At 53.5% G+C, this 12,128-nt stretch overlaps 1 protein-coding gene across 3 annotated transcripts in view; it reads left to right on the top strand.

The window, feature by feature from the left end:
* GRIP2 (glutamate receptor interacting protein 2) overlaps positions 1–12,128 on the top strand; it is a 42,192-nt gene that overhangs the window by 11,830 nt on the left and 18,234 nt on the right. For all 3 annotated transcript variants that reach the window (XM_081822718.1, XM_081822708.1, XM_081822698.1), the window contains exons 2-12: positions 1,298–1,378; positions 1,649–1,784; positions 2,636–2,781; positions 3,419–3,505; positions 4,005–4,080; positions 5,283–5,428; positions 6,302–6,449; positions 6,563–6,732; positions 8,864–8,989; positions 9,344–9,493; positions 11,880–12,066. In XM_081822718.1, the coding sequence (XP_081678844.1) occupies positions 1,298–1,378; positions 1,649–1,784; positions 2,636–2,781; positions 3,419–3,505; positions 4,005–4,080; positions 5,283–5,428; positions 6,302–6,449; positions 6,563–6,732; positions 8,864–8,989; positions 9,344–9,493; positions 11,880–12,066 (1,453 nt within the window). The remainder of the gene's footprint in view (positions 1–1,297; positions 1,379–1,648; positions 1,785–2,635; positions 2,782–3,418; positions 3,506–4,004; positions 4,081–5,282; positions 5,429–6,301; positions 6,450–6,562; positions 6,733–8,863; positions 8,990–9,343; positions 9,494–11,879; positions 12,067–12,128) is intronic.

The following is a 12,128-nucleotide window of genomic DNA, read 5'->3' on the forward strand; positions in this document are numbered from 1 at the left end:
TACTCCAAAGCCCACACACTATGATTCTATTTATATGGCATTCTAGGGAAGCCAGAATTATTTAGAGAGAAAACAGAGTTGGGGGTGGGGGTGAGGCAGGGACTGTCTACAGAGGGGCAGCAAGGGAGAATTTTGGGGGTGATGGAAATGTTCTAAATCCTGACTGTGGTGGTGGTCAGGACACATTTCCCAAAACCCAGAGAAAAGCACACCACAAAGAATTAATTTTAATGTCTATAAGATTTTAAAAATAGATGAAAATATAAGTTAGGGTAAAACACTGAAACATACGCACCTGCAGATTGCTGAACCCCACCCTCCAAGTTTCTAATTTACTCCGTCCTAGGTGGGGCCCAAGAATTTGCATTTCTGACAAGTGCCCAGATGATGCTGGGCTAGGGACCCTCCTTTGAGAACCTCTGCGTTGTACTAGTCTATTTTCCTTATGTTTGAAATCTATGACAAACTTCTCCAAGCATTAAAAAGGCTAATGTTACTGCAAATGAGACATCCCCGAGAGAGACAGAAGTAGGAAATGTGATAGAGAGAGGTGATGGGCCGTGGGAGAGAAAAATGCAAAGTCCCAAGGAATATCCATTAAGCGTTTCGTAAGAGAGGGAAGGAAACAACACTTAAAGAAATAATAAGAGAGTGTTTTCTAGAATTAAAACTAAAGGAGACAGACTTATCTCTGGCTGCCTAGCATGTCTGAGAATATGAATTGTAAACCCTAAAGTTCAGTCCTCAAGAAGAAGCACTAACTGGGTCCGTTCAAGATTGAGTTCGCTCACGGTGGGCCCTGTCTCACATGTGCGGTGGGACCCGTGCGTGAGAGAGCTGCCTGTCCCAGCGGGCGTGCAAGCACGCCCCGGGCAGTGGAGTCCGCAGACCTGCATTCTAATTCAAATTGCACAACTCTGTGCACACACAGCACAAGCTGTGTGCCTGGGGGCCTGAGTAGTCCCGCTGGGATCCTGAGCTCCTTTATTTGTACGGTGGAATAATCCTGCCCATAATTACGTTGTGGAGATGGTTACCCACAGAACAGCTGTGAAGCTCCCTGTATATCATCGCTGTTCAGAAGGTTATTCAGCCCAAGGGCAGAGATGGAGCCTCTGGCGGGGGAGGTGGGGGGGGAGCCATGAGGATGCCCCAGCGGAGACTTGGTGGAGCTGGTGGCAGAAGGAACCCCCTCTTCCAGGCCACATCGGCGAACCAGAAGATTCCAAGGCTGAAAGGGTTCTCCTGCACTGAAATGAAAGTGCAACTCGGGGCTTTTTCTCTTTCTTGCCTGCAGACGATGGGCCTTACTCCAAAGGAGGCAAGGATGCGGGAGGGACGGACGTGGCCCTGGCATGCCGCAGACAGAGCATTCCAGGTAAGGAGCCTCCTCTCCTTCCTCCTTGTCTGTCCTGGAGGCACGGAGAGCTCAGAGTCAGGGTCAGACGGCATTGGCTCTGCCGCTAACTCGCTCTGTGACCCTAGACCAGTCACTTAACTTCACTGATCCTCTGGTGTAAAAGGGAGATGATCTTACTCAGCATTTTGTGGCCAGGTGCCCCATTTACCAAGTGTTGGTCTCAGTTGTATTGGAGCTGGGGGTCCGGAATTGCCCCATGCTGCCTGCTCACCCCCCATCTGTTGACAGAGGAGTTCCGCGGGGTCACCATGGTGGAGCTGATCAAGAAGGAAGGCAGCACGCTGGGCCTGACCATCTCAGGTGGCACCGACAAGGATGGGAAGCCCAGGGTCTCCAACCTGAGACCGGGGGGGCTCGCCGCCAGGTGAGGAGGGGGCTTGGTGGGGCAGTAGGAAAGGGCCAGGGGCCAGTGGAAAATGGACCAGGGCTGTAGGCAAAGCGATTAGGTGGGTGTTTCTAGGAGCACCCAAGTGCTTCTCAGAGGGAAGCGTCCAGTGGAGGCTGTAATTCTAGGCCCCAGCTTCTCTTCCCTTTACGTAAGGGGCTGACTTGGCCACAGCATCCCACTCTTGCCAGGCCCTCCAGAACTTTGCACGTGCAGTTACCTTCTCGGAAGGCCTGTTCCCCACTGGCAGACTCCTATTCACCCCCACCCCCACCCACACTGCCTCTGGGAGGCCCCCCCTCCCAGGGCGAGGCAGCTGCCCTGCTCTGCTCACACGGCCCTGGGTGCCACTTCTGGACACATTGCTCTGGATTTTCCTGTCATCTTACCTATGTGGCTCCCTTAGACCATGAATTCCATGAGACCTAGGGGTTAGCCTCTCTGGGCCTTGTTCAGGGCAGGCGCTGGTAAGTGTCCGGTGGAACAGAACAGATTAGTAGTCAGAAGCCAGGGTGAGTGCTTTAGGAACTAGCAAAGGGGTAGATGATCTGGCCACTCTTGCAGGCTCCTCGGGGCTGATCAGAGCCTTCATCAGGAGGGTAACACCCCAGCAGGGGAAAATGCCAGGCCTGGGTGTCAGACAGGTCCAGGTTAGAACCCACGCTCTCTTACTAACTCGCTGTGTGACCCTGGATGATGTCTGACCTCTCTGAGCCACAGCTTCCCCATCGGTAAAATGGGGATTCAGAGATCAAAATGATTCAACAGAAGAGCGGGTGTGGATGCTGGCACTTGCCACCATGCATGTGCTCTGGCCTCCTTGCTCCCAGGAGTGACCTGCTGAACGTGGGCGACTATATTCGGTCAGTGAATGGGATCCATCTGACCAGGCTCCGCCATGATGAGATCATCACCCTGCTCAAGAATGTGGGCGAGCGCGTGGTGCTGGAGGTGGAGTATGAGCTGCCCCCGCCCGGTGGGTGCCCTTGGACTGGGAACTTTCTCCATTGCCTTAGTCGTGGGTAGATACAGCCATCTCCCCACCAGCACCTGGTGGTGGGGTCCATACCAGCTGGGGACCTGGGTGGGTGGGACCTGAGGATTGGCCACAAACATCTAAGCCGCACCTAGGGACTTTGCCTACAATTGCAGTATGCTGTCACCAGGAGGTGGCAGGGCCCTGTTTATAAACCAGTGTCATTTTGTATATTTAGTGCTCAGATGCTTTTCCTTCAGGGGGGAAGGTTTGGGGAATGTTGGCTAAAAAAATTGTTCCCTGTCCTACTGCTCTCTCCACCCTACCAGCCTGCACTGAGTACAGTGGCCTAGGGTTTAGCCTAGGTCTGAATTTTCAAAGTTGGTCTAAAGTCTTAAGATTTGAATAACTAGAATTCAACCCTGGCCTGAGCCCATAGCCACGGACTCAAGTCTGAGTTCAGCAGAACTCTTGAAGTCTTACTTGTCCTACCTGTAAATGGGTGGGGGTGGGGGGAGTTTACCCTCCCTGTAATCTCTGTGACTGGTCACCTAGCTCTCCCGGAATGAGCTTTGGGGATGTCTGTGGCTTGGTGATGTGACTGAGGGACTCAAAGGAGCCCTCCATTTCTCCCCAGCCCCTGAGAACAACCCAGGGATCATCACAAAGACAGTGGACGTCTCCCTGTACAAGGAGGGCAATAGCTTTGGCTTTGTCCTCAGAGGTCAGTGTAAGAGAGTCACACTTGGGGTCAAGGGGAGGGAAGGAGGCTATTACCTATTCCATGTGTGTTCTGTTTTGCTTTATATGGATAGATAGATTAATAGATAGCTTCTTGCTTCTGACTTTAAAAAAGTGAGGACCATTAAGTCAAATGTTAAATGGAAAAATTTGCCAAGAAATGAAGTGTGCATGATTGCTGGGAGTGAGATTGAGAATAAAGTTTAGAGCTGCCTCGGAACCAGGGCAAAAAGGAAAATAGGATGGCGTCATAGGAAGGGAAGCAAACCATTTAAGAGAGAGAGAGGATTTCAGTCATGTCCCTACTTTCTGTCACACTCTGGGGATTTATAGTTGGAATTTTATAAGAGGGCCTGTGAATAGCAAGGACAGGTCCTCAAACAGATTTAATGAAGGGAGCCTACTTAGGGCTGAGTCAGGTCCTCTAGGTGTCAGGGAAAGAGTGGGTAGATGACTGCCACTTCCTGTTGAATTCTGTCCAGGGGGTGCCCATGAAGATGTACACAAGACCCGCCCGCTTGTCCTGACCTACGTCCGGCCTGGTGGCCCCGCTGACAGGTGAGCCTGAGCCGGAGGAAGCCGGAGGAAGCTGGAGGAAGCCTTTCCCTGCCCTGACTATGTCCAGATCCCCTGTGAAGAAGGCAGACCAGAAGCCATTGTGCCCATTCTCCTGATGAGCAAACTGAGGCCCAAAGAGAGGATGCCCGTTGCCCCAGAGTCACTCAGAATTGTTGGTGGAACCAGGACTCCATCCCAAATGAGAGAGACCCCAAGCTCTTTCCTCCCTGGCATCCTACTGTCTCAGGGGTGGGGAGGGAAGCAAGCCTTGGTGTTATGTTGTTCTTCCCCCATCTGTGGACTGGGTCTGATTCTGCAGCTCCTAGGAGTTACCGTGAGAGATTTGGGGCACTGTGAGCAGCACCACCGTGGCCTCTGTCTTGCAGCCTCTGAGTCCTGGCTGTGCCATCCCGCCTGGTGCTGCCTGGGCTGAGCGGACAGGGCCAAAAGGAGAGAATGTGGGAGAGGAACATGTCCAGTTCCCAGCACCCGACCCCCTGACCTCCCCAGTGGGAGATTCTTGGCCATTTTAAGAGAAGCCTGGAACAGCCTTGTCAGAAGTCTAAACCCGTTCTTGGGACGGGGCCCTGTGACGAGCTATTCATAGAACCTCCCAGAATAGCTTTGGCCACCTGTTGGAACAAGCATTCCAGGGTGGGGATTTGACCCAAACCGAGGTGAACCCCTGCTCGGCCCTTCTCCGGGGGCCCCTGCCGAATTCGTTCCCAGGCGCATTTGTCACCAGGCCAGACTCGCTGCTGAGAAACCAGAGTGGGGGCAGTGAGAAGGGACCTCAAGATGGACAGCGCGAAGCCTCCAGGCCGCCCCACCCCTGACGCTGTGTGGCCCTGGCAGGGCTGCTGTCCTTTCTGGGCCCTGGCAGTCCCCAGTGTCCCCGGGGCATCCCCACGCAGACATTCTTGGGTTGAGCCGGGGCTCTGACTGTATTGAGCATCGAGCAGGGTGGGAGATGTCAGAGCTGGTCCCAGCTCTGTTTGCATCTCCGCTTCATTGACTTAGCTGCTCCCCCAGAGCCTCCCCCATGCGCTCCTTCACTGCGCCGCCCCTTCCTCCTTCACCCACTGCCTGCTCCTCTCCATCCCCTGCCACCCCACCTTTCCCAGCGGCCTCTCGGCCTCTCACCAAGGCTGTGGCTGGTGCTCGCACGGGGCCGGGCTGGCTGACCGGGCCCTTCCCTGCAGGGAGGGCTCCTTGAAGGTGGGGGACAGGCTGCTCAGCGTTGACGGGATCCCGCTGCACGGGGCCAGCCATGCCACTGCCCTGGCCACGCTACGGCAATGCAGCCACGAGGCGCTCTTCCAGGTGGAGTACGACGTGGCCATCCCAGGTGAGTTGGGGGCCCGAGGACTTGGGTTGGGGCAGGACGAGACCCAGGGCTTGAGGGAGGGGGTAGCGGGCACAGATCCTCACCACTGCAAAGGCGGTGTGACCTGGGGCCAGTCACCTAGCCTCTCTGAGCCTCTCTGGGCAGTAAGCGCTATGTGCCAGTTGACTGTTGGAGGCCCCGGGGAACCAGGTGAGAACGATACAGACGAGATCTCGGTTCTAATGGAGCTCACCGTCTGGTGGGGAGAGAGGGACAGTAAACAGAATAAATCAAATACAGAGGCTGTCAGATGGCAGTATGTGCTGTTGGGGAAAAAAAAAATGAGGGAGGGAAGGGAAAGGCTGGGGGAGAGAGAGGTGATGGGGGCCCCACCAGGCTGGTTGCCGAGGAAGTACAGAAGGGTCGCATTCAGGAAATGATGAAAGTCAATGGGGTCTGATTTGCTGACGTGGACCCGGTGGCAGGGGTTGGGGGGGTGGGGGCGGGCAAGAGCAGAAGGAGCTAGGTTTTGCTTTCAAGCCACCAGGTGTGTTCCTGGGGGTGTGGTTTCTGAGTGCAGAAAGGTGGTAGTGAACATGCAGCTCGGGGCCGGCGAACTGCAGGCTCTCCAAAACTGTGAGCATGTTAGTGTCATCCAGCAGAGCCCTGGGGTCAGAGTCCCTCAGAGCCGAATCCCTGTCCCGCCTCTGCTGCTGAGGACTTGTGTGAACTTGGACAAGGCCTTTGCCTCCACACGCCTCAGCTTTCTGATCTGTAAAATGGGTGCAACAGTCCCTCCCCAGCAGTGAGGATAATACCGAGCTAGCAGAGTGAGGCTGGGAGGCAAGTGCTCAGTATTTGCATTTCAAACCCTTCTGTCTTTCCTTGTGCCAGATACGGTAGCCAATGCTTCGGGGCCCTTGATAGTGGAGATAACCAAGATGCCTGGGTCAGCCCTGGGGATCTCACTCACTACTGGCTCCCAGCGGAACAAGCCAGTCATCACCATTGACCGCATCAAGCCGGCCAGCGTGGTGGACAGGTGAGGCACACACTGGGTGCCGCCACCATAGTGGGCAGGGATCCAGGGGGAGAGGCAGCCCAGAGCTCCCTCTGGCTGGACCAGCCTCTCCCTTCACTCTCCCGCCTGGCCAGGAGTGGGGCCCTGCATGCTGGAGACCACATCCTGTCCATCGACGGTACCAGCACGGAACACTGCTCGCTGCTTGAGGCCACCAAGCTCCTGGCCAGTGTGGTGGAGAGAGTGCGGCTGGAGATCCTGCCTGCACCCCAAAGTCGGCGGCCCCTGAAGCCCTCAGAGGCAGGTGGGTCCCCTTGGAAGGTCTCAGGACCCAAACCTGACAGCTGATGGGGAGGGGTGCACGAGGTCCCAGAGGCCTGGGACCGAAGCCCTGGGCAGACTAAAATGTATTAGAACAAATGTCCATTCCTGTTGGGAAGCTCAGATTGTCAAGTGCAGCAGCTGAGGGTGGGGAGGTGGGGCAGAGGAACAGCCTGAATGTTTGAGTTGACAGTCTGCTGGTGTGGATGCCCCAAAGCTAGCACCATCACTCTTTGCTAAGTTAATAGAAGTATAAGGGCTAGCTCGAGGGAGAGGACAGTCCTGTGCTCAGAGCTTAGATCTGGGGCTCAGCTCCGGGGTCCTCAGCAGGTCCAGAGGAGGCAGCCAGGGAATCAGGAAGGCCTAAGCCCCCCCCTACCTTTTGAGGAGTTGGGGTCTCCCAGACCAGAGCAGGGAGCTGGGGGCTAGGCAGTCTAAGAGCAGAGGAAGCCGGTGATCTAAGAGACCAGAGGGCAGAGCCGAACCCGGGGCAGGGTGGTCACAAGGAGGCAGCTTCCGGCTCAGAGCCTGGAAGTGCGTCCAACATTCCAAACCTTGGGCTTTGCGTACAAATGCCAGCCCTGCCCCAGCTGAACAGGTGCTTTATGCCTCTGAGCCTCAGTTGCCTCATCTGTAGATGGGAGCGCAGCCTTGGGAGGGGTCAAACGAGGTAGAGGACAGAGCACAGCCCAGGACTGTGGTCTGGGTGGTCAGGCTGTGAATTCCAGCCCTCGGGACACCGTGTATGGGCAAGGATGGAGTCAGCCCACCCCATCCTTTGCAAGCCTAATTGATCATCGGGGACAGAAAGATATCCCCCAAATAAAATGTGGGGAGACAGGCCTTGGGGACGGTCCGTTTCTGTGGCTCTGTGCAGACACATCTCTGCCGGGGTCTGCAGAGGCCCCATCAAGCCACAGCCAGGGCCTGCCACAGGAGGCTTTGGGGCTTGAACTCGAGTGACTCATTCTCGCACCATTTACAACGCACCTGCCGTGAGCTGGGCTCAATGCTGGGGCTTCCCATGGGTCACCTCTTTTCATCCTCGTGACAAGTCTGTGAGGGCACTTTTGCTGTTACCCCACTTGACAGAGGCGACTGAGGCTCAGAGAAGCACAGTGCCTTATGAGGGCACAGGGCTGCGACAGTCTTCCTGGCCCTCATTAAGTGGCCTCAGCTAGGTGCCAGGCACTGCTCGAGGCACATCCTACATCTTAACTCACCCAGATCCTTCCCATTATCCGAGGAGGCAGCCACTATCTTAGTCCCATTACACAGATCATGACAATGAGGCACAGAGGGGCCAAGGGACCTATCTCAGGGACCAGGCAGCTGGCTCCCAGGCTGGCCAAGCCCCTCATCCATCTATGGATACGCTGCACCAGCCTGGACCCCTCAAAAGCCCCGAAGCTGAAGGAAGAGCTAAGACAAGACCTGGGGAGCCTGGGAGAAGGTGTTGCATGGCAGGTGGTTGGGAGGATCAGGTGGGGCAGGTGGGGGAGGCAGGATCTCTGGGGTCCCGCGGGAAGGGGATGGAGAAGGAGCGCAGAGAATTCATCTGGGCGGAAACCGTGTGAAAGCTTGGAGGGGAGGAAGCCAGAGCAGCCTGTCTGCAGCGTAGGTCTGAGCAAACTTCGGCCAACCCCACAGGGGCCCTGGAGCATAGGTTGCCCCCGAGGGCCCCGCGGGGGGCGGGGGGCAGAACCGGCCAAGCCCTAGTGCCCCCGGTGCTTGACCCCTGGCCCCTGTGGCCAAGGCTGTCCAGGCCACAGCACTACTGCAGATCCTGAAGGTGCAGGGGCCCTATGCCTTCTGCCAACTGCACTGCTCAAAGCTGATGCGCCGGGTCTCAGGCTGGGGCTCCTTTCCCTCCCGTCCCTGCTGCTGCTTGGCTGAGCACTGAGCACAGTGCCTGGCACATAGTGGGCGTCCGGGACACACAAGCAGCATCTGAATGCCTGGCTTGGCTTGGCTTGGGGGAAACTCAGGCTGTCTGGTCCTGCTTTCCTCACTTCATCTCGCAGATGGGAGCGTGGCTCCAGGGGGCCGCGCTGAGTCCCGACTCGCTCAGTCTCTAACGCCTGCACTTCTCTCTCCTCTTCCTTGGGCCACAGTGAAGGTGCAGAGGAGTGATCAACCACACCGCTGGGACCCCTGCGTGCTCTCCTGTCACAGCCCCCGGCCCGGCCACTGCAGGACGCCCACCTGGGCCACACCTGCTGGCCAGGACCAGAGCCGATGTAATGTGTCCACCTCACTGTGGCTTGTGCATGTTTCATAGGGGAGGAAACCAAGACTCCGAGAAATTAGGAAGTCTGCCCAGCATTACCTAGCACATTAGTGATGAGATGGGCCCCTATCCCTGGCAGCTGGGTTTCACCATATCTGTGAAAACCCCGCGGTCTTTGAGGCCCAGAGTGGGCGAGACCTGTCTGAGGTCACACAGCCAGTGTTTGAGGTGAAAGGGGGAAGGCGTCCCGGTGTCTCTCTGCGTCCCAGTGTCTCTCTTCCGTGGGGTGGTTGCCTGGCACCCACTGCGTGGCAGGGTGGGGGACCCTTCTGGGGTTCACGGGGCTGTGCTCTCATCTCCCCAGCCTTGTCCTCGACTCCCTTTTCCTCGCCGACCATGAATCATGCCTTTCCCTGCACCAATCCCAGCACCCTTCCCCGTGGATCCCACCCCATGAGCCCCCGGACTACAATGGGGCGGAGGAGGCAGCGAAGAAGGGAACACAAGAGCACATGTAAGTAAGCCATGGTCTCTTCCCTCCTCTTTGGGCTGCCTTTATGGCTGAGAGATTTGCCAAAGGATGGGGGTATTTGGGACAGGGTCCCAGGTGTGTGTAGGCTCATTAAATAGCATGAGTGGCCCACCAGGCTGCCATGGACGGTTGGGCAGGTTGTGTGCTGCACAAGGATGCACCTGAGGGGTGTCAGTCACTTTGTACATTTTAGTCTTATATTTTGATTGTGGAAAATTCCCAGCAGGTGATGACACAGTGTCTCAGGAAAGGATACCTTTTCAGATGTGCATAAACGTTTCACAGTAACTCCATTTCATTTTCTTTCATTCTGTGATTCATTCTGATGCATTCAAAGAGAAAGTCTGAGTGTGGTGTAGCTGTGTCTGTACCACTTCTCTGACATTTTTTAATTTCCCCTAAAACAAAGACACATAGGCCTGAGACTAGCCATCCAGGATGTAATAGTTTATAATAATTTTCACTTTTATTATATATATCTCATATATATAGTGTATATATGAACATGTATATATACACTACACTCGTGTATATATACACACATACACATACACACATATATTTCTACTTCCCTTTTGTTTATAGGCATTTCTCTTTATTTATGATCACTATGTCTATAATTCCCTTTTGAAATGAAGGTATTTAAGAATTTTAAAAAGTGAATAAATGGAAAGACAAATAGTAGTGAATGATAATGTGGAGGTAGCAAAAGTCACGAGAATGCCAAGAATTTTGAAGTCTCCTGGGAAAAGTCCTTCCTTTGCTGATGTAGAGAGTCTATCCAGCTTCCTGCCATGTGAACTGCAGAGGCCTCCAGGAAGGATGAAAGGTCAAACTGGGCCATTTGGAATTGAGCCAAAAGAGGGAAACGAGGAGTACAAATCACCTGGCACCTGAAATATGGTCATGAGCTTCCTGGAAGCCAAGGTGAAAAGGGAAACAGATTTCAGAGTCAGATGAGAGGTAAAATATGCCTTTACCAACCACCTTTGTCAACCACCAAACCTGGGAGTGTGTAGGTGAAAAGATTCAGAAATGCTGTTCATAGGCAGGGGCATGTGGAGGCTGGGGGCTCTCGGGACCACTTATCTGTCCTTTTCCTAGGATGGATGACTAATAAAATGTTATCATTATTATTGTTGATGATAATTATTTAACTGAACAATTTGAACACCTCCTATGTACCAGGCACCATTCTTATTATTAGGGATGTAACTGTGAAAATATAATAAATATAAATACAATAATGCAACATATGCAACAATATAATATATCATGTGTATTGTAATGTGTAATATAAATATAACAAAATAGTAATAAAGATATAATAGTTTAATATAATTAGTAGTAGAATTAAATATAATAAATTATATTTAATAAATGATATCCAATGTCCATGTTAATAATACAAATGTATTTTATATATGGAATATAAAACGATACACATTAAGTAACATATCAAATAGATAGAAAGTTTTCATATGACCCACCAATTCCATATCTAGGTATACGCCCAGGAGAAATGAAAACATATGTCATGTTCACCCAAAAACTTACACATGAATATTCTTAGCGGCATTATTCATTTTCGCCAAAAGGTGGAAACAACCCAGATGTCCATTAAGAGATGAATGCATAAATAAAATGTGGTGTATTCATAGAATGGGATATTATTTGGCCATAAAAAGGTACGAATTCCAGAGACATGCTACAATATGGAGAAACCTTGAAAACATTATGCTTAGTGAGAGAAGCCAGACGCAGAAGGCCACAGATTATAGGATTCCATTTATGTGGAATGCCCAGAAGAGGCAAATCTACACAGAAGCAAATAGGTTAGTGGTTGCTTAGGGCCAGGAGAGATGGGAGGATTTGGGGCAATAGCTAAAGGGACCAGGGTTTCTTTTTTGAGGTGATGAAAGTGTTCTACAATCGATTGTGCTGATGGTTGCACAACATTGTTAATATACTAAAAAACCACTGACGTGTACACTTTAAAAATAGGTAAATTGTATCTCAATAAAGCTGTCACCAAAATTAGCATACTATGTGGTATTATGAGAGCGTTCTGACAAAGCTAACATCACGTACCAGCACAACCCTCAGAAGCTCTGTTTACAACGTCGCAGTCCCAGGAGCTGGTTTCCTTCATCCTTGTCACGGCCCTGCTGGGTGGGACTCAACCGCGGGCCAGACGGGGAGAGCACGGCTCAGAGTGCACTATGACTCTGCACTCTGCAGGGCGAGGCAGGGCTCCCACCCACTCGCCCCTCTGACTCTAGGTCCTTGGGCCTGGGCGTGGGTTGGTGCTGGCAGGAAGGGCTCTCTGGGACTGTCCACTTGAGAGCCGTGCCCGCCTGTCCCGCAGTGTCACTGGCCTCCAGCACGGTGGGGCCTGGGGGACAGATCGTGCACACGGAGACCACGGAGGTCGTGCTCTGCGGAGACCCCCTCAGCGGCTTTGGCCTCCAGCTCCAGGGAGGCATCTTCGCCACCGAGACCCTGTCCTCCCCGCCCCTCGTGCGCTTCATCGAGCCCGACAGCCCGGCAGAGAGGTGAGCCAACTGCCCCCGCCCCCTGGGCCTGCCACTCTCCAATTCAGGGGGCTCACAGACAG

Source organism: Leptonychotes weddellii, chromosome 1 (genome assembly GCF_054177405.1).
Source record: "Leptonychotes weddellii isolate Sample4059 chromosome 1, ASM5417740v2, whole genome shotgun sequence".
Taxonomy (NCBI): domain Eukaryota; kingdom Metazoa; phylum Chordata; class Mammalia; order Carnivora; family Phocidae; genus Leptonychotes; species Leptonychotes weddellii.